The sequence below is a fragment of the Rhinoraja longicauda genome, chromosome 26 (genome assembly GCF_053455715.1).
Source record: "Rhinoraja longicauda isolate Sanriku21f chromosome 26, sRhiLon1.1, whole genome shotgun sequence".
Classification (NCBI taxonomy): Eukaryota; Metazoa; Chordata; class Chondrichthyes; order Rajiformes; family Arhynchobatidae; genus Rhinoraja; species Rhinoraja longicauda.
In genome coordinates, this window is record NC_135978.1 from 32,975,009 (window position 1) to 32,997,103 (window position 22,095).

At 53.6% G+C, this 22,095-nt stretch overlaps 1 protein-coding gene across 1 annotated transcript in view; it reads left to right on the top strand.

Moving 5' to 3' along the window:
- smyd4 (SET and MYND domain containing 4) overlaps nucleotides 1-6,539 on the top strand; it is a 26,232-nt gene extending 19,693 nt beyond the window's left edge. Inside the window, exons 6-11 of the mRNA XM_078422398.1 lie at nucleotides 1,754-1,938; nucleotides 2,878-3,039; nucleotides 4,172-4,298; nucleotides 5,240-5,356; nucleotides 5,662-5,785; nucleotides 6,184-6,539. Of these exons, the coding sequence (XP_078278524.1) occupies nucleotides 1,754-1,938; nucleotides 2,878-3,039; nucleotides 4,172-4,298; nucleotides 5,240-5,356; nucleotides 5,662-5,785; nucleotides 6,184-6,322 (854 nt within the window). The 3' untranslated portion in view covers nucleotides 6,323-6,539. The remainder of the gene's footprint in view (nucleotides 1-1,753; nucleotides 1,939-2,877; nucleotides 3,040-4,171; nucleotides 4,299-5,239; nucleotides 5,357-5,661; nucleotides 5,786-6,183) is intronic.
- The last annotated feature ends 15,556 nt before the right edge of the window (nucleotides 6,540-22,095 follow it).

Here is a 22,095-nt window from a genome sequence, read left to right on the forward strand (position 1 = left end):
TTTTATAATTGACTCCAGCATCTTCCCCACCACTGATGTCAGAATAACTGGTCTATGATTTCCTGTTTTCTCTCTCCTCCTTTCTTAAAAAGTGGGATAACATTAGCTGCCCTCCAATCCATAGGAACTGATCCTGAATCTATAGAACATTGGAAAATGATTACCAATGTGTCTACGATTTCTAGAGCCACCTCCTTAAGTACCCTGGGATGCAGACCATCAGGCCCTGGTGATTTATCAGCCTTCAGTCCCATCAGTCTACCCAACACCATTTCCTGCCTAATGTGTATTTCCTTCAGTTCCTCCGTCGAGATTGCTTGTATCTTCCTTAGTGAAGACAGATCCAAAAGTACCGGTTCAACTCGTCTGCTCATTTCCTTTGTTCCCATAAGAAATTCCCCTGCTTCTGTCTTCAAGGGACCCACATTTGCCGTGACTATTTTCTTTCCCTCTTCACATACCTAAAGAAGCTTTTACTATCCTCCTTTATATTATTGGTCTAGGTTTACCTCGTACCTCATCTTTTCTCCCCGTATTGCCTTCTTAGTTATCTTGTGTTGCTCTTTAAAAGAGTCCCAATCCTCTGGCTTCCCACCTCTTCTTTGCTATGTTATACTTCTTCTCTTTTATATTTGATGAATTGATCCTGCAACTTCTGCATTATTCCCAGGAATACCTGCCATTGCTGTTCCACCGTCTTCCCTGCTAGGGTCTCCTTCAGTCAAATCTGGCCAGCCCTGCCTCATGCCTCTGTAAATCCCCTTTGCTATACTGTAATACTGACACTTCCGATTTTCCCTTCTCCCTCTCATTTGTAGATTAAAACATCATATTATGATCACTGCATCCTAATGGCTCTTTTATCTTGAGTCCCTTATCAGATCAGGTTCATTACACAACACTAAATCCAGAATTGCCTTCTCCCTAGTAGGCTCCAGTACAAGCTGTTCTAAGAATCCACATTGAATCCCCCCTCACCTTAAAGCCATGTCCTCTGGTTCTTGATGCCCCTACTCTGGGCAAGAGGTTCTGTGCATCTACCCGATCTCTTCCTCTCATGATTTTATACACCTCTATAAGACCACCCTCATCCTCTTGCGCTCCAAGGAATAGAGTCCCAGCCTATGCAACCTCTCCCGATAGCTCTGACCCTCAAGTCCTGGCAACATCCTCGTAAACCTTCTCTGTTCCACAACATGGTGCTTAGAAATGAACTTATACTCTAAATGCCCCCTGACATCAGTCTGAAGAATGGTCTCAACCCAAAACATCAACCATTCCTTCTCTCCAGTGATGCTGCCTGACCCGCTGAGATACTCCAGCATTTTATGTCTACCTACAATACTCCAAATGTAGCCTCAACCAACGTCTTATGTAACCTGCAACATGACCTCCCAACCTCTATACTCAGTACTCCTGGACTGATTGAATGTGCCAAAAGCCTTTTTGACCACCTTATCTACCTGTGACACTACTTTCAGGGAACTATGTACCTGCGCTCCTAGATCCCTGAGCTCGATAACACTCCCCAGAGCACCACCATTCAGTGTGGGTCCTGCCATGTTAGACTTCCTAGTGAGAGAGGAGAAGGGGGGGAGGGGAGGGGAGGGTGGCAGTGCCAGGGATGGGGGGACTGAGCCAGGGACGTGGGGAGGGGGAGGGGTTGAGGCTGGGCGAGGGGTAGCTCCAGGGATGGGGTGAGGGTGTGTGTGGGTCCTCTCCCCTGACTGTGTGTGTGTGTGTGTCCCTGCAGGAGAGGGTACGGGGTGTGTGAGGGGCACGCGGGAGGTGTGTGTGGGCACGGCCCTGTACTGCTGGGCCAGCCTGCTCAACCACTCCTGCCAGCCCAACACTACTGCCAGCTTCCAGGGGACCCGCATCACCCTCCACGCCACCCAGCCCATCCCCACCGGAGACCAGGTGCTGCACTGCTACGCGGTACGTACACCCCCACCCCGTCACCACCATCCCCCCTCCCCACACACCCCGCTCCCACCCCACCCCCGCTCCCTCCCCACCCCACCCCACCCGCTCCCTCCCCACCCCACCCCACCCCCCGTCACCACCATCCCCCCTCCCCCACACACCCCGCTCCCACCCCACCCCGCTCCCTCCCCACCCCCCACCCCACCCCGTCACACCATCTCTCCCCTCCCCACACACCCCGCTCCACCCCACCCCGCTCCCCTCCCCACACACCCCCCCCCCGTCACCACCATCCCCCCTCCCCAACACACCCGCTCACCCCACCCCGCTCCCACCCACCCCGCTCCCACCCCACCCCGCTCCCTCCCCACCCCACCCCGCTCCCTCCCCACACACCCCTCTCCCACCCCACCCCGCTCCATCCCACACACCCCACCCCCATCACGCTTCCCTCCCCACACACACGCCCACCCACCCCGCTCCCTCCCCACACACCCCACCCCCACCCCGCTCCCTCCCCACACACCCCACACCCCCGTCACACCATCCCCCCTCCCACACACCCCGCTCCTCCCACACACCCCACCCCGCTCCCTCCCCACCCCACCCAACCCCGTCACCACCATCCCCACCACACCCTACCCCTGCTCCCTCCCTCCCCAGTGGTGTAGTGGGAGGGGGGTGTAGTGGGTGGGGGGGGTGTTGTGGGTGGAGGGTGTTATGGGTGGGGGGGTGTTGTGGGTGGGGGGGTGTAGTGGGAGGGGGGTGTAGTGGGAGGGGGGGTGTAGTGGGTGGAGGGTGTTATGGGTGTTGGGGGATGTAATGGGGACGGTGAGGGGGGGGGGTCTGGCTGTGGTGAGGAGTCTGGCCGTGGTTGGGGGGGGTCTGGCCGTTGGGGGGGGTTTGTCTGTGGTGGGGTGGTGCCCGTGGTGAAGTGCTGTGTGTGTGCAGGTCCCCACTGGAGCCGGCAGTGTACGGTGTGAGCGGCGGCGATCCCTGCAGACCCAGTACTACTTCTGGTGTGAGTGCAGCGCGTGTGTCCGTCAGGGGGCAGCGGCAAGCCCAACCCCACCAGCACACTTCCTCTGCCGCCCATGTGGGTCTGCTCTGTCGGTGAGTCAGGGTGGCAGCGACCCACCCCCCCCCGCTCCCACCCGCCCCCCCCCGCTCCCACCCGCCCCCCCGCTCCCACCCGCCCCCCCCGCCCCCCCCCGCTCCCACTCGCCCCCCCCGCTCCTACCCGCCCCCCCCGCTCCCAACCGCCCCGCTCCCACCCGCCCCCCCGCTCCCCACTCGCCCCCCCGCTCCCACCCTCCCACCCGCCTCCCACCCGCTCCCCCGCTCCCACCCTCCCACCCGCCCCCCCCCGCTCCCACCCACCCCCCCGCTCCCACCCCGCCCCCCCGCTCCCCACCCCGCCTCCCCCCCCGCCCCCACCGCTCCCACCCGCCCCTCGCTCCACACGCCCCCCCGCTCCCACCCGCCCCCCCGCTCCCACCCGCCCCCCTGCTCCCACCCGCCCCCCCCCGCGCCCACCCGCCCCCCCGCCCCACCCGCCCCCCCCGCTCCCACCCGCCCCCTCTGCTCCCACCCGCCCCCCCGCTCCCACCCGCCCCCCCGCTCCCACCCGCCCCCCCCCCCCACTCCACCCGCCCCCCCCACTCCCACCCGCCCCCCCCGCTCCCAACCGCCCCCCCCCGCTCCACCCGCTCCCACCCGCCCCCCCGCCTCACACCCGCCCCACCCGCCCCCCCGCTCCCACCCGCCCCCCCCCGCTCCCACCCACCCACTCCGCGTCACCGGGTCTACCCATCTCATTATCAGTGGCCGTGGGTGGCAACGGTCTGCACCGGGTACCTTCTCCACACCTGGCTCCAGCCCTTCGCCCTCCCCCCCCCCGCCCACTGGCTCCTCTGACCCCCGGCACCCGTCCCTGCCCCCCCAGCACCCTTCCCCACCCCCCCAGCACCCAACCCCACCACCCTGCCCCCCAGCACCCGTCCCCATCGCCCCACCCATCCCCGCCCCCACACCACCCGTCCCCATCGCCCCACCCATCCCCCGCCCCCACCCCCCAGCATCGTTCCACCTACCTCCCGTGCCCATGGCACTCCCCCCTCCCCACTGCCCCGGCCTCTCATCGCCGGTACCCCCACTATCCCCGGCCCTGTCTCCCCCTCTAGTATTTGACGCTGGCACCCTGGGGTCAAGGCTGTGAATGTTTGCCCTCTCTGTGTCCCCACAGCTGGAGGAGGGGGGCTACAGATGTGCCAGCTGTGCCCAGCTGGTGCCCCCACAGTCTCTCCAACAACAACTGCAGCAGCTCAGGCTCCAGATGGAGGAAGCCGGCGACATGGACTCCACACACACTGGTACAGCCTGGGGAGGGGGCACACGGGGCAGGGGGAGCGGCACACGGGGCAGGGGGAGGGGCACATGGGGCAGGGGGAGGGGCACATGGGGGCATACAGGGCAGGGGGAGGGGCACACGGGGGCAGGGGGAGGGGCATTCAGGGCAGGGGGAGGGGCATACAGGGCAGGGGGAGGGGCACATGGGGCAGGGGGAGGGGCTCATGGGTGGGGGGGGTTGACAGATGGCGGGTGCTCTGGGCTAACCTGGAGCTGGGGTGTGAGGGTAGGGGTGGGTGGCAGGTTGTTGAGGATGCCACTGGCCCTGTTGGTGAGGGTGGGGGGGCTTGGTCACTGCGACCACACGTAGAGCCAAGGGCCGGCTGTCACTGGGAGCCTGTTACCGGGGAGGGTCCCTGTTACCGGGGAGGTCCCTGTTACCGGGAGGTCCCTGTCACTGGGAGCCTGTTACCGGGAGGTCCCTGTTACCGGGAGGTCCCTGTTACTGGGAGGTCCCTGTTACCGGGAGGGTCCCTGTCACTGGGGAGCCTGTTACCGAGGAGGTCCGTGTTACCGGGGAGATCCCTGTTACCGGGAGGTCCCCTGTTACCAGGAGGTCTCTGGTACCGGGGAGGTCTCTGTTACCGGGGTTGGCTCTGTTACCGGGAGGTCCCTGTTACCAGGAGGTCCCTGTTACCGGGAGGTCCCTGTTACCGGGTGGTGCCCCTATACTGGGAGATCCCTGTTACCGGGAGGTCCCTGTTACCGGGGTTGGCCTGTTACCGGGAGGGTCCCTGTTACCGGGAGGTCCCTGTTACCGGGAGGTCCCTGTTACCGGGGTTGGCCTGTTACCGGGTGGTGCCCCTATACCGGGAGATCCCTGTTACCGAGAGCCAGGAGTTTGTCCCTCGTGTGAGCCGGGCGTGGGAGGAGGGGCTGGCACTAACGGGCACTGTGTCCACAGACGTGGGCTTGGCCTGGCTCCAGCAGTGCCAGGCCGATGCCCAGAGCCTCCTGCCTGCCCACCACCCGCTGCACGGGGAGATCGACGACAGCCTGGCCCGCCTCTACGCCACTCACGGTAGGTGGTCCCTGCGTGGGGGTGGGGGGTTGATAAATGGATCAGGGAGGGTTGAGGGGAGAGATGGATGAGTGGGCGTGGGGTGTTGATGAGGTGATCGATGGGTGGAGAGTGGGGTAGTGTGGAGGGGTGGGGTGGTGCAGGGTGGGGAGGGGAGGGGTGGGGTAGCGGGGTGCGTGGGTAGGGGGTGGGGTGTGGGCGGGGGTGCGGAGGCATTGTGAGAGGGTTTCGGGTCGGGGTGATAGCAGTAGCGGGGGGTTTCTGTGTGGGGGGGCCCGTCACTAATGCCTGGTCCGTGCCTGCAGGGGAGTGGGGAGCAGCCGCGCAGCACCTGCGGCGGAGCCTGCATGCGGTGGAGCTGCAATATGGGGCCGGCAGCGTGGAGCTGGCACAGCAGCTCCTCAAACTGGCACAGGTGCTGTTCAACAGGTATGGGGGGGCAGGGTCTGGGCAAGGTCTGGGCAAGGGGGGTAAGGGGGGGGGAACATGGAGGGGTGGGCGGGGGAGGGGTGGGCGTGGGAGTGGGGGGAGGGGGGCCGGTGGGCGGGGGGAGGGGTGTTTGGGGGCAGCGGGAGGGGCGGGCGGGGGAGGGGTGGGCGGGGAGGGGTGGGCGGGGGGAGGGGTGGACGTGGGGGACACACGGTCATGAGGGGGCTTGGGGTGGCACAGGATGCCCTGGGCACGCAGGGGACTAAACAGGGAGGGGCAGGGTTCGAGGGTCCATCGACTGACTTCCCCTGCAGTGGCGTGTCGAGGTTCCCCATGACTAGCGGGGGTCCCCCATGCCTGTGGTCCCCATTGACTGACTGTCTCCCCTGCCCCTACAGCCGGTCGGTGTGCGAAGCGGAGCGTGTGATTGACTGGGCCGTGCCTCTGCTGACCACTCACTTCGGCGCTGACCACGACACAGTGGCGGAGCTGGGGGCCATGAAGTCCTGTCTGCAGAGCCTGCCCGGCCGCAGGTGACCACACGCAGTGGCCCTGGGCAAGGAGCGGGCAGGAATGGACTGGAGCCTGCGGGCAGCGCTGGAGAGGCACAGAGTGTGGCCCTGGGCAAGCAGTGGGAAGGGACTGGACTCGTTCCCCATGGGCACGAGTGGGCACACGCAGTGACCCTGGGCATGACCGGACGACCCTGGTGTGGGGGATGGAGGGGCTGCCGTGCCCTGCAATAAACGTTGGCAGTGCCCATGGTGTGTGTGTTCATTGTGTGGGGTGGGGAGGACAGCCAGTCACAGTGGTGCTGTGTCCTGGGTGAACATGTCTCTGGGTTCACGTACCGAGCGAGGTACAGTGACAAGCTTTGCTCTGCATGCTGTCCAAACAGATTAGACAGTCAAAGGTAAAGTCAAGTGTCACAGACGGAGCAGAGTGCAGGATAGTTACACCCATCACCAAATAGAAAAATTACCAGATTTTCTAAATATTAAATGACTATCTTCCAATCCTGGTCCAGGATGCGCCCCTCCTCGCAGTGCCCATCAGTCCCAGAACCTCTCCATGGTGCCCGTGTGCACCCGGGCACCGACTAACCCCGGAAAAGGGGCAGGCAGTCGGCTCGGGCAGAGCCCTCTTCTGCCTGGCGCTGTGACCCACAAATGGCCAGCTTGGCCAGGCCCAGGAGCAACCCAACCCAACCAGGACATCCTCTGCTCTACCCACTCCCCTCGCCCTGGGTGCCCACAGATGAGGACTGTGGGTGTGAAGTGCAGCAAGAAGGCAAGGAGCAGCCCCTTCAAATAGCCCCTTAAACAGGGGCTGCAACCTCACGCACTCCATGTGTACATGGAACATGGACTCTTGCAGCCCACACAGGCGGCTGGCTAGCCTGAACCGGCCCACGAATTGGTTGCATGGGACTCCTCGGTGCAGTCCCTTCCACCCAGGCCCCTGCCCGATATAAAGGGGAAGAATTGGTGTAAAGATAGACCCTGACTGGCCCTCTCACGACCAGACAGCAACACCACCCACCACATCGTGTCTGGGCGGTGGACCAGGTCCAAGTGCAGGGAGTACAGGAGACGGCTCCCTGCGTCTCACAAGGGAGCATTGCGGGGAATATAAATAACTGACTAAAAGGTTAAGATATATGAAGAGGAAAAGATTAGTGAAGACAAATGTAGGTCCCTTACAGTCAGAGACAGGTGAAATTATAATGGGTAACAAGGAAATGGCAGACCAGTTAAACAAGTAAGGAAGACACAAACAAACTCCCAGAAATACTATGGGACCAAGGATCTAGTGGGAGGGAGGAACTGAAGGGAATTCACATTAGTCAGGAAATGGTTAGGACTGTTGGGACTGAAGGCAGATAAATCCCCAGGGCCTGATGGTCTGCATCCCTGAGTACTTGAGGTGGCCCTAGAAATCGTGGATGCATTGGTGATCATTGTCCAATGTTCTCTCCACTCTGGATCAGTTGCTGTGGACTGGAGGGTAGCCAATGTAACTCTACTTTTTAAGAAAGGAAGGAGAGAGAAAACGGGGAATTATAGACCAGTTAGCCTTACATCGGTCGTGGGGAAGATGCTGGAGTCAATTACTAAAGATGTTATAGCAACGCATTTAAAAAGCAGTGACAGGATCGGTCAAAGGCAGCATGGATTTATGAAGGGGAAATCATGCTTGACTAATCTTCTGGAATTTTTTGAGGATGTGACCAGTAGAATGGATAACCAGTGGATGTGGTATATCTGGACTTTCATAAAGCCTTTGACAAGGTCCCACACAAGGGATCAGTGTGCAAAATTAGAGCACATGGTATCGGGGGTAGGGTATTGACATGGATAGAGAACTGGTTGGCAGACCGGAAGCAAAGAGTAGGGATTAACGGGTCCTTTCCAGAATGGCAGGTAGTGACTAGTGGGGTGCCGCAAGGCTCGCTGATGGGTTCCTTTACAAGGAAGGCCTCTGATCCGAGCTTCCAACGTCTCACTGCCTTTGTTCATCCTCTAAAATGATTTTTTCTGTAAGAAAACTTGTCCTACACATCTCAAAACGTTGCCCTTCTCACCTTAAAGCTATAGTCTTTGACATTCCTGCCCTAGGAAAAAGGTGTGGACTGCCTACCGTATCTATGCCCCTCATAGAACATGGAGCAGTACACAGGAACAGGCCCTTCAGCCTTCAATGTCTGTGCTGAACATCATACCAAGTTTATGATAAGTTTTAATCTACAAATTGAGGGAGAAGGGAAAATCGGAAGTGTCAGTATTACAGTATAGCAAAGGGGATTACAGAGGTATGAGGCAGGGGCTGGCCAGATTTGACTGGGAGGAGACCCTAGCAGGGAAGATGGTGGAACAGCAATGGCAGGTATTCCTGGGAATAATGCAGAAGTTGCAGGATCAATTCATCCCAAAGAGGAGGAAAGATTCTAAGGGGAGTAAGAGGCACCTGTGGCTGACAAGGGAAGTCAAGGACAGCATAAAAATAAAAGAGAATAAGTATAACATAGCAAAGAAGAGTGGGAAGCCAGAGGATTGGGACTCTTTTAAAGAGCAACAGGAGATGACTAAAAAGGCAATACGGGGAGATAAGATGAGGTACGAGGGTAAGCTGGTCAATAATATAAAGGAGGATAGTAAAAGCTTTTTTAGGTATGTGAAGAGGAAAAAAATAGTCAAGGCAAATGTGGGTCCCTTGAAGACAGAAGCAGAGGAATTTATTATGGGGAACAAGGAAATGGCAGACGAGTTGAACCGGTACTTTGGATCTGTCTTCACTAAGGAAGATACAAACAATCTCCCAGATGTTCTAGTGGCCAGAGATCCTAGGGTCAAGTCAATTTTATTTGTATAGTACATTTAAAAACAACCACGTTGCTGTACATCAGTTCATGGTACTAAGAAACGAACACACAAACATAACAGCACAGACATAAACAGTTCACAGCGCCCCCTCAGAGGGCCTCAAATGCTAGGGAGTAGAAATAGGTTTTGAGCCTGGACTTAAAGGAGTCGATGGAGGGGGCAGTTCTGATGGGGAGAGGGATGCTGTTCCACAGTCTAGGAGCTGCAACCGCAAAATTGCAGTCACCACTGAGCTTAAGCCTAGACCGCGGGATAGTGAGTAGCCCCAAGTTGGCCGACCTGAGAGACCTGGAGATAGAGAGGGGGGTTAGAAGATTTTTCATATTGGGGGGGGGGGGAGCCCGTTTAGGGCTTTGTATGTGAATAGGAGGAGCTTGAAGTTGATTCTGTACCGTACTGGGAGCCAGTGGAGAGAGGCCAGAATCGGGGTGATGTGGTCCCTTTTACAGGTACGGAGGAACTGAAGGAAATCCACATTAGGCAGGAAATGGTGTTGGGTCGACTGAAGGCTGATAAATCCCCAGGGCCTGATGGTCTGCATCCCAGAGTACTTAAGGAGGTGGCTCTAGAAATTGTGGACGCATTGGTGATCATTTTCCAATGTTCTATAGATTCAGGATCAGTTCCTGTGGATTGGAGGGTAGCTAATGTTATCCCACTTTTTAAGAAAGGAGGGAGAGAGAAAACAGGAAATCATAGACCAGTTAGTCTGACATCAGTGGTGGGGAAGATGCTGCAGTCAATTATAAAATTGCGGAGCATTTGGATAGCAGTAACAGGATCGTTCCGAGTCAGCATGGATTTACGAAGGGGAAATCATGCTTGACTAATCTTCTGGAATTTTTTGAGGATGTAACTAGGAAAATGGACAGGGGAGAGCCGGTGGATGTGGTGTACCTCGACTTTCAGAAAGCCTTCGACAAGGTCCCACATAGGAGATTAGTGGGCAAAATTAGAGCACATGGTATTGGAGGTAGGGTACTGACATGGATAGAAAGTTGGTTGGCAGACAGAAAGCAAAAGAGTGGGGATAAATGGGTCCCTTTCAGAATGGCAGGCAGTGACTAGTGGGGTACCGCAAGGCTCGGTGCTGGGACCGCAGCTATTTACAATATACATTAATGATGGATGAAGGGATTATAAGTAACATTAGCAAATTTCCAGATGACACAAAGCTAGGTGGCAGCGTGAACTGTGAGGAAGATGCTATGAGGTTACACATTTCTTCACACAGAGAGGTGAATCTGTGGAATTCTCTGCCACAGAAGGTAGTTGAGGCCAGTTCATTGGATAATCAAGGCCTGATTAGAAACAGTCAACATGGATTTGTGCCTGGAAGGTCATGTTTGACTAATCTTCTTGAATTTTTTGAAGAGGTTACCAGGGAAATTGATAAGGGCAAGGCTGTGGATGTTGTCTATATGGACTTCAGTAAGGCATTTGACAAGGTTCCACATGGAAGGTTGATTAAGAAGGTTAAATCGTTGGGTATTAATAGTGAGGTTGCAAGATGGATTCAACAATGGCTGAATGGGAGATACCAGAGGGTAACGGTTGACAATTGTATGTCAGGTTGGAGGCCAGTGTCTAGTGGAGTGCCCCAAGGATCTGTGTTGGGTCCACTGTTGTTTGTCATTTACATTAATGATCTGGATGATGGTGTGGCAAATTGGATTAGTAAATATGCAGATGATACTAAGATAGGTGGAGTAGTTGATAGTGAGGTAGATTTTCAAAGTCTACAGAGAGACTTGGGCCTTTTGGAAGGGTGGGCTGAAAGATGGCAGATGGAGTTTAATGCTGATAAGTGTGAGGTGCTGCATTTTGGTAGGACAAATCAAAATAGGACTTACAGGGTAAATGGTAGGGAATTGAGGAATGCAGTGGAACAGAGGGATCTGGGAATAACTGTGCATTGTTCCCTGAAGGTGGAATCTCATGTGGATAGGGTGGTGAAGAAGGCGTTTGGTATGCTTGCCTTTATAAATCAGAGCATCGAGTATAGAAGTTGGGATGTAATGTTGAAATTGTACAGGGCATTGGTGAGGCCGAATCTGGAGTATGGTGTGCAGTTCTGGTCGCCAAATTATAGGAAGGATGTCGACAAAATGGAGAGGGTACAGAGGAGATTTACTAGAATGTTGCCTGGGTTTCAGCACTTAGGCTACAGAGAGAGGTTGAACAGGTTGGGTCTTTATTCTTTGGAGCGTAGAAGGTTGAGGGGGGACTTGATAGAGGTTTTTAAAATTTTGAGAGGGACGGACAGAGTTGACGTGGGTAGGCTTTTCCCTTTGAGAGTGGGGAAGATTCCAACAAGGGGACATAGCTTCAGAATTGAGGGACAAAGGTTTAGGGGTAACATGAGGGGGAACTTCTTTACTCAGAGGGTTGTGGCTGTATGGAATGGGCTTCCGGTGGAAGTGGTGGAGGCTGGCTCGATTTTATTATTTAAGAGTAAATTGGATAGGTATATGGATAGGAGGGGATTGGAGGGTTATGGTCTGAGTGCAGGTAGATGAGACTAGGTCAGGGAGAATGGTCGGCGTGGACTGGTAGGGCCGGACAGGCCTGTTTCCATGCTGTAGTTGTTATATGTTATATTGTTATATGTTATATTTAAGAGGGAGTTAGATGTGGCCCTTGTGGCTAAATGGATCAGTGGGTATGGAGAGAAGGCAGGTACGGGATACTGAGTTGGATGATCAGCCATGATCATATTGAATGGCGGTGCAGGCTCGAATGGCCTACTCCTGCACCTATTTTCTATGTTACAGGACAGGTTGTGTGAGTGGGCAGATGCATGGCAGATGCAGTTTAATGTGGATAAATGTGAGGTTATCCACTTTGGTGGTAAGAATAGGAAGGCAGATTATTATCTGAATGGTGTCAAGTTAGGAAAAGGGGACGTACAACGAGATGTGGGTGTCCTAGTGCATCAGTCACTGAAAGGAAGCATGCAGGTACAGCAGGCAGTGAAGAAAGCCAATGGAATGTTGGCCTTCATAACAAGAGGAGTTGAGTATAGGAGCAAAGAAGTCCTGCAGTTGTACAGGGCCCTAGTGAGACCGCACCTGGAGTACTGTGTGCAGTTTTGGTCTCCGAATTTGAGGTCTCCATATTCTTACTATTGAGGGCGTGCAGCGTAGGTTTACTAGGTTAATTCCCGGAATGGCGGGACTGTCATATGTTGAAAGTCTGGAGCGGCTCGGCTTGTATACACTGGAATTTAGAAGGATGAGAGGGGATCTTATCGAAACATATAAGATTATTAAGGGATTGGACATGTTAGAGGCAGGAAACATGTTCCCAATGTTGGGGGAGTCCAGAACCAGGGGCCACAGTTTAAGAATAAGGGGTAGGCCATTTAGAACGGAGATGAGGAAAAGCTTTTTCAGTCAGAAAGTTGTAAATCTGTGGAATTCTCTGCCTCAGAAGGCAGTGGAGGCCAATTCTCTGGATGCTTTCGAGAGAGAGCTAGATAGAGCTCTTAAGGATAGCGGAGTCAGGGGGTATGGGGAGAAAGCAGGAACGGGGTACTGATTGAGAATGATCAGCCATGATCACATTGAATGGTGGTGCTGGCTCGAAGGGCCGAATGGCCTACTTCAGACGTGTCGGGGGAGGGGGTGGGATAAATGTCCCGCCCCCTGATATCAATCTCCCCTGACATCAGTCTGAAGAAGGGTCTCAACCCAAAACGTCACCCATTCCTTCTCTCCCAAGATGCTACCTGACCCGCTGTTACTACAGCATTTTGTGTTTATCAGCACTTTATATCTATTATTGGTATAAGATAGATTTACCAATATCTACAGAATCTGCAGTTCTTAGTTTTTGTACATTTTATCTACTTGTACTGCCACTTCAGGGAGTTATGGACTTGGACCCCAAGATCCCTCTGCACATCAATGTGTTGTGGGTCCTGCCATTAACTGTACATTCAACCTCCCACAGGGCAACACCTGACACTTGCTCCATCGGCCATTCCTCTGCCCCTTCAGTAGCAGATCTATATCCCGCTGTACACTTCCTTCACTGCCTCCTCACTGTCTGCTGCTCACCACATCACAAGCCCCCTTCCTGGAGAAGTCTATGCTTCAGTCACCTCAGAGCCCACAGTGCGAGTGGAAGCAAGTCAGCACTCTAATGGGACCGCCTCATCCCTCCCATGAGACCACCATTAGACTTTACACTTTAGAGAAACAGCGTGGAAACAGGCCCTTCGGCCCACAGAGTCTGTTCTGACCAGCGATCCCTGTACACTACCACCATCCTACACCCATGGGACAATTTACAATTTTACTGAAACTAATTAACCTATTAACCATTAACCTACTTTCCATTGAAGTCATGTGCTAACTTTAACTTAGTTTAAATGTGTCGGAAGGAACTGCAAATGCTGGTTTATTTCCCGAAGATAGGCACCAAATACTGGAGTGACTCAGTGGGTCAGGCAGCATCTCTGGAGAGAAAGAATGGGCGATCCAGCATTTTGTGTTTAACTTTGTTTAGTTTGGTTTAGAGATACAGCGTGGAAACAGGCCCTTCGGCCCACTGAGTCCACCCTGACTAATAATCCCCCTTATAGCAGTTCTATCCGACACACTAGGGGCAATTTACAGAAGCCAATTAACCTACAAACCTGCACGTCTTTGGAATGTGGGAGGAAACCGGAGCACCCGGAGAAAACCCACGTGGTCACAGGGAGAACGTACAAACTCCGTACAGACAGCACCTGTAGCCAGGATCGATCCTGGGTCTCCGGCGCTGTGAGGCAGCAACTTTACCGCTACACCACCGTGCTGCCCCTCAGAGCAAAGAGAGGAGCAGTGAAATGACTTCAAACGTGTGTAAATTATGGAGCAGGTAACTGTTACCCAACCTCTGGTCGATAAAACATTAAAATATTTCAAACATTGAGCTGTACTTTTAAAGACATTCATTTCCATGTAACTGAATAATTAATGAATGGGTTTTGGTTTAAAAATTCAGCATAAATTTTTTATTTAAATTAGAGAGATGCAAAACAAATTAATTTCAGAGAAAGCTCTGGGACAGGCAGGGTGTGGGTGGAAGATACACCCTGGGACAGGCAGGGTGTGGGTGGAAGATACACCCTGGGACAGGCAGGGTGTGGGTGGAAGATACACCCTGGGACAGGCAGGGTGTGGGTGGAAGATACACCCTGGGACAGGCAGGGTGTGGGTGGAAGATACACCCTGGGACAGGCAGGGTGTGGGTGGAAGATACACCCTGGGACAGGCAGGGTGTGGGTGGAAGATACACCCTGGGACAGGCAGGGTGTGGGTGGAAGATACACCCTGGGACAGGCAGGGTGTGGGTGGAAGATACACCCTGGGACAGGCAGGGTGTGGGTGGAAGATACACCCTGGGACAGGCAGGGTGTGGGTGGAAGATACACCCTGGGACAGGCAGGGTGTGGGTGGAAGATACACCCTGGGACAGGCAGGGTGTGGGTGGAAGATACACCCTGGGACAGGCAGGGTGTGGGTGGAAGATACACCCTGAGACAGGCAGGGTGTGGGTGGAAGATACACCCTGGGACAGGCAGGGTGTGGGTGGAAGATACACCCTGGGACAGGCAGGGAGTGGGTGGAAGATACACCCTGGGACAGGCAGGGAGTGGGTGGAAGATACACACGGGCAGCAGCAGCAGGGAGTGGGTGGAAGATACACCCTGGGACAGGCAGGGTGTGGGTGGAACAGCAGCGAGTGGGTGGAAGATACACACGGGCAGCAGCAGCAGCAGCAGGGCGTGGGTGGAAGATACACCCTGGGACAGGCAGGGTGTGGGTGGAAGATACACCCTGGGACAGGCAGGGTGTGGGTGGAACAGCAGCGAGTGGGTGGAAGATACACACGGGCAGCAGCAGCAGCAGCAGGGCGTGGGTGGAAGATGGTGCCAACCTCATCTTCCTGCGACTGCCAGTCTGTAGTTGGTGTGTCCCCTCTGGTCTCCCCCTTTATTGTAAGCGTGTCAATGTACCCCTGGGGGCGGCACGGTGGCGCAACGGTAAAGTTGCTGCCTCACAGCGCCAGAGTCCCGGGTTCCAGCCTGACTACGGGTGCTGTCTGTACGGAGTTTGTATGTTCTCCCTGTGACCACGTGGGTTTTCTCTGGGTGCTCCGGTTTCCTCCCACACTCCAAAGAAGTACAGGTTTGTAGGTTAATTGGCTTGGTATAAATGCAAATTGTTCCCAGTGTGTGTAGGATAGTGTTCGTGTGCGAGGATCGCTGGTCAGTGTGGACTCGAAGGGCCTATTTCCGTGCTGTATATCTAAACTAAACTAAAAAAAACGAAACAAAATGCTGGAGTAACTCAGCGGATCAGGCCACATCTCTGGAGAAAAGGAATGGGTGACGTTTAGGATCAGAATCCCTGGGTCCTTCTCTCCTGAGATGCTGCCTGTCCCACTGAGTAACTCCAGCATCTTGTGCCTACCTTCGACATAAACCAGCATCTGCAGTTCCTTCCTACATATTTAAACAAAGTTAAAGTTAGTACATGATTTAATGGAAAATGTTAAAGCATTTGTGACAAAATGAAAAGCACCCGTTGTAGACATAGAAACATAGAAAATAGGTGCAGGAGTAGGCCATTCGGCCCTTCGAGCCTGTACGCACCGCCATTCAATATGATCATGGCTGATCATCCAGCTCAGTATCCTGTACCTGCCTTCTCTCCATACCCCCTGATCCCTTTAGCCACAAGGGCCACATCTAACTCCCTCTTAAATATAGCTAATGAACTGGCCTCAACCACCTTTTGCGGCAGAGAATTCCACAGACTCACCACTCTCTGTGTGAAGAAATGTTTTCTCATCTCGGTCCTAAAAGACTTCCCCCTTATCCTTAAGCTGTGACCCCTGGTTCTGGACTTCCCCAACATCGGGAACAATCTTCCCGCATCTAGCTTCTCCAACCCCTTAAGAATTTTATATGTTTCAATAAGATCCCCCCTCAGTCTTCTAAATTCCAGCGAGTATAAGCCTAGTCTATCCAGGTTGTCTGTTCTTCGACCTTCCTCAACTCACCCAGTAGAGTAGAGTTGAAGGGGAGCGCTGTGCCTCTCCAGAGCTGCAGCTCATCAATACTGAGGGACACACAGGAAGCTTCCTGACACCCCATGTTCTTTGGCATCTGGCCTGACCAATCCTTCCACAGTTGGATCCAAGTACCTGAAGGAGCTGGGAACCTGCAGGGGCTGCCCTGTGTGACCACAATTAGCTGGGGAGAACACCGGACATGTTCACAAGTGATAGGAGCAGAAGTAAGCCATTCGGCCCATCAAGTCTACTCCACCATTCAATCATGGCTGATCTATCTCTCCCTCCTAACCCCATTCTCCTGCCTTCTCCCCGTAACCCCTGACACCCGCACTAATCAAGAATCTATCTATCTCTGCCTTAAAAATATCCAATACCCAATGACTTGGCCTCTGTGGCAATGGATTCTACAGATTCACCACCCTCTGACGAAATAAATTCCTGCTCATCTCCTTCCCAAAGGAACGTTGTTTAATTGTGAGGCTGTGACCTGTTTCTCAGTGGTCCACCGCACCTTAACGAGCGAGGCCCAACGTGATCTTGAGGAGCCACATCTCATCTGTGTGTGTTGGAGGTCTCTGGATTCAATGCTGAATTCAGCAATCAGACTTCAGACTGTACTTTAAAGTCTAAAGTAATTTAGGCTCAGTTGTAATTTGTCCCATTTGTAATATTGGCTCTGTTTTCTCTCTCCTCAAGCACTGCCTGACCTACTGGATATTTCCTACCCCTCTGCTTTTCACACCTTTTGCATTCCTTTCTTCATTTTTCTTAAGAGAAAACAATCTTTCCCAATCGAACCCGATAAGACCCTTCAAGATCTAATGTTTCAGTAAGATGCCTTCTCACTCTTTTTTAACTTTAGAGATACGACGCGGAAACAGGCCCTTCAGCTCACCGAGTCCACGCCGACCAGCGATCCCCACACATTAACACTATCCTACACACACCAGGGACAATTTACAATTTTTACCAAATCCAATTGATCTACAAACCTGTACATCTTTGGAGTGTGGGAGGAAACCGGAGCACCCGGAGAAAACCCAACCGGTCACGGGGAGAAGGTACAAACTCCGTGCAGACAGCACCCGTAGTTGGGATGGAACCCGGGTCTCTGGCGCTCTTCCAACTTCTGGATACAACACCGAGTTATTCCAACGTCGGAGCAGAGGTGGGAAATTTCAAAAGTTAGCCATTGGATTGGCCGATTAGAGTGGCAACAAATTGGCTACTTGAGTAGCCAATAAAAGGAAGGAAGGAAGTGTCGGAGAGGCCCATTGGGAGTGGCTATGTTGGGAGTGGCTATGTTGGGAGGGGCTATGTTGGGAGGGGCTATGTTGGGAGGGGCTATGTTGGGAGTGGCTATGTTGGGAGTGGCTATGTTGGGAGGGGCTATGTTGGGAGGGGCTATGTTGGGAGGGGCTATGTTGGGAGGGGCTATGTTGGGAGGGGCTATGTTGGGAGGGGCTATGTTGGGAGGGGCTATGTTGGGAGGGGCTATGTTGGGAGGGGCTATGTTGGGAGGGGCTATGTTGGGAGGGGCTATGTTGGGAGGGGCTATGTTGGGAGGGGCTATGTTGGGAGGGGCTATGTTGGGAGGGGCTATGTTGGGAGGGGCTATGTTGGGAGGGGCTATGTTGGGAGGGGCTATGTTGGGAGGGGCTATGTTGGGAGGGGCTATGTTGGGAGGGGCTATGTTGGGAGGGGCTATGTTGGGAGGGGCTATGTTGGGAGGGGCTATGTTGGGAGTCAGTGGAGAAACAAAGAACTACAAATGCTGTTTCATACCAAAGATAGACACAAAATGCTGGAGTTATTCAGTGGGACAGGCAGCATCTCTGGAGAAAAAGGATGGGTGATGGTTCTTCAAGACCCTTCAGTTGTGAATCCAGAGCATTACAACATGCTCATATAGGCCCCTCATTTATACTGGGCCTCGTTACAGTGTGAGGGACCACAGGTGTACAGGTCAGACTGGGAGTGGGACAGAGAACTTAGCAAGGGTCCCCACCCAAAGTGCAGTGCTACTGCAGTTGGACAGGGCCCTGGTGAGACTGCACCTGGAGTATCGTGTGCAGTTTTAGTCTCCTAATTTAAGGAAGGACATTATTGCTATTGAGGTAGGTTCACCAGGTTAATCGATTTTAGATGATCAGCCATAATCATATTGAATGGCTCGAAGGGCCGAATGGCCTACTCCTGCACCTATTGTCTAAGTTTCTATCCGTTTTCTGCAGAGGGTGGCGCAACGGCAGAGTTGCTGCCTCACAGCACCAGAGACCCGGGTTCCATCCTGACTATGGGTGCTGTCTGTACGGAGTTTGTACGATCTCCCAGTGACCTGCGTGGGTTTTCTCCGGGTGCTTTGGTTTCTCCTACATTTCGAAGACGTGCAGGTTTGTAGGTTAATTGGCTTTGGTATAAAAGTAAATGTCTCTAGTGTGTGTAGGATAGTGTTAGTGTGCGGGGATCGCTGGGTGGCACCAACTCCATGGGCTGATGGGCTTGTTCCCATGGTGTATCGAAACTAAACTAAACCTAGATGCTGCCTGACGCGTGGTGACTCCAGCACTGTGTCTGTCTTTAGGAGTCCGTGTGAGGCTTCAGCTTGGGTGAGGAGGCTGAGCAGAGGGGGGCAGAAGGCAAAGGTACAGCCTTCTGATTGTTGTGAACATAGAACAGTACAGCCCAGGAACAGGCCCTTCAGCCCACAATATCTGTGCCGAACACGATGCCATTAAACTGCCTGTAGATGATCCATATCCCTCTATTCCCTGCACTTCCATGTGCCGATCTAACAGCCTTGTAAGTGCCACTATGGTACCTGCCTCCACCACCACCACCCCTGGCAATGTGTTCCTGGCCCCCACCACTCTCTGTGTAAAGCAACTTCCTGTACGTCTCCATGAAACGTTCCCCCCTCTCATCTTACCTCACCTCGCCCTCTAGTGTTGGGCATTCCCACCCTGGGGTAAAGGTTCTGCCTGTCTACCCTATCTATACCTCTCATTTTATATACTTCTATCAAGTCTCCTGTCAATCTCTGATGTTCCAGAGAAAACAATCCAAGTTTATCCAACCTCTCCTTGTAGCTGAAACATTCTCACTGTGGTAAACCTCCTCTGCATGCTGTCCAACGCTGCCAGAGTGCCAAGGGCTCAGACTGGGTGGAATTTGTCAAATATGTCCACAAAGGTGTCCTCAGGCAATACGTAGAGCCTGACCCTACACGGGCAAAGAGGGATCTACTCTCAGGAAATGAGGAAGGGCAAGTGTGTGGTGTTGGGGGGTGAGTCTGTGGGGACCAGCGATCATTGTTCCCCAGCTTTAAGATAATTATGAATGAAGACAGGTTTACAAGGTTTACAGGCCGACAAGGTCTACAAGTTTAGTTTAGTTTAGTTTGGTGTAGTTTAGAGATACATCACTGAAACAGGCCCTTCGTCCCACCGGGTCCGCGCTGACCAGTGATCCCCGCACACTAACACTATCCTACACACACTTGGGACAATTTATAATTTTTACCGAAGCCAATTAACCGACAAACCTGTGCGTCTTTGGAGTGTAGGAGGAAAGCAGAACACCCGTGAACGCTCTGAGTTGGAGCAAGGCCAACTTTGATGGTGTTAGACAGGAAATAAATCTGATTGAAGTAGGTTGTTTGCAGCCAAAGGAAGGTCAGGAAAGTGGAACACTTCTATATGAGTGATGGGGAGAGTACAAGGCATGTGTGTTGCTCTTACAGTGAAGGGCAAGGCCGGTGGGATTGAGGAAGCCGGGATCACAAAGGAAACTAAGGCTCTGATGAGAAAGAAAAGGAGGCAAGGTGCAGGAAGGTCAGCCTTCTTGACCCCCCTATCCACCTGTGACCTCACCTTGACCACCCTATCTACCTGTGACCTCACCTTGACCCCCCTATCCACCTGTGACCTCACCTTGACCACCCTATCTACCTGTGACCTCACCTTGACCACCCTATCCACCTGTGACCTCACCTTGACCACCCTACCCACCTGTGACCTCACCTTGACCACCCTATCCACCTGTGACCTCACCTTGACCACCCTATCCACCTGTGACCTCACCTTGACCACCCTACCCACCTGTGACCTCACCTTGACCACCCTATCCACCTGTGACCTCACCTTGACCACCCTATCCACCTGTGACCGCACCTTCAGGAACTATGCACCTGCACTCCTAGATCCCTTTGCTCTACACATCCTCTGGTGCTTGATTCCCCTACTCTGGGCAAAAGTCTACCCGATCTATTCCTCTCATGATCTTCCTCATCCCTCATCTCTCTGCGCTCCAAGGAATACAGTCCTAGACTACCCAACCTCTCCCTGTAGCTCAGGCCCTCGAGTCCTGGCAACATCCTCGTAAATCTTCTCTGCACCCTTTCCAGCTTGACTACATCGTTTCTATAACATGGGGACCACAACGGAACACAATACTGAAAATACTCCATACATGATCACAATCAAGCCGTCCGTCCACAGGGTTTAGATAAAGGCACAACATTTAGTGCACAATAACATCAAAGTCCGATTACAGATAGTTGAAAGGTCTCCAATGAGGTAGTGGGAGGTGAGGATCGGTCCATTGTTGGCTGCGGGGTAGGTGATAATGAGGTAGTGGGAGGTGAGGATCGGTCCATTGTTGGCTGCGGGGTAGGTGATAATGAGTTCTTCAGATATTGAAGCTCAACAGGATGACAGTGAGACTAGTGCAATGACCAGGGTGGGGGAGGGACGGAGGGGGAGAGAGAGAGAGAGGGTGCAAGGGTTGCTTGAAGTTAGGGAAGCAATGGACCATGTATCGTCTTTGCTTTGACTGGTTAGCACACAACAACAGCTTTTCCCTGTACCCTGGTGCATGTGACAATAATAACCTTCAACAAAGCAGACTTGTTGCAGAGTGCAGTGATGTGTGGGAATGTACCTGCACTACACAAATCTGAGTATCGGAGTAAAGAGGTCCATCTGCAGTTGTACAGGGGCCCTGGTGAGACCACATCTGGAGTATTGTGTGCAGTTTTAGTCTCCTAATTTGAGGAAGGACGTCCTTGCTATTGAGGCAGTGCAGCGTAGGTTCACAAGGTTAATCCCCGGGATGGCGGGACTGTCATACGAGGAAAGATTGGAAAGACCAGGCTTCTATTCACTGGAGTTTAGAAGGGTGAGAGGGGATCTTATAGAGACGTATAAAATTATAAAAGGACTGGACACGCTAGATGCAGGAAAAATGTTCCCAATGTTGGTGGAGTCCAGAACCAGGGACTAAGAATAAAGGGGAGGCCATTTAAAACTGAGGTGAGAAGGAACCTTTTCACCCAGAGAGTTGTGAATTTGTGGAATTCTCTGCCACAGAGGGCAGTGCAGGCCAATTCACTGGATGAATTTAAAAGAGAGTTGGATAGAGCTCTAGGGGCTAGTGGAATCAGGAGGTATGGGGAGAAGGCAGGCACGGGTTACTGATTGAGAATGATCAGCCATGATCACAATGAATGGCGGTGCTGGCTCGAAGGGCCAAATGGCCTCCTCCTGCACCTATTTTCTATGTTTCTATGTAAAGCAGAGTTGGCTGAAGATGGATGTTGCTGCATTCAAAGTAATGCCATCATTGGTCTGAACCGGCCTCGTGCAGCCAGCTCCACATCCTAACAGACAGAAGCAGGTGGTGCAGCGGTAGAGTTGCTGCCTCACAGCGCCAGAGACCCGGGTTCCATCCTGACCACAGGCGCCGTCTGTACGGAGTTTGTACGCTCTCTCCGGGACCGCGTGGGTTTGCTCCGGGTGCTCCGGTTTCCTCCCAAGCTGCGAAGACATCCAAGTTTATATGTGAATTGGCCTCTGT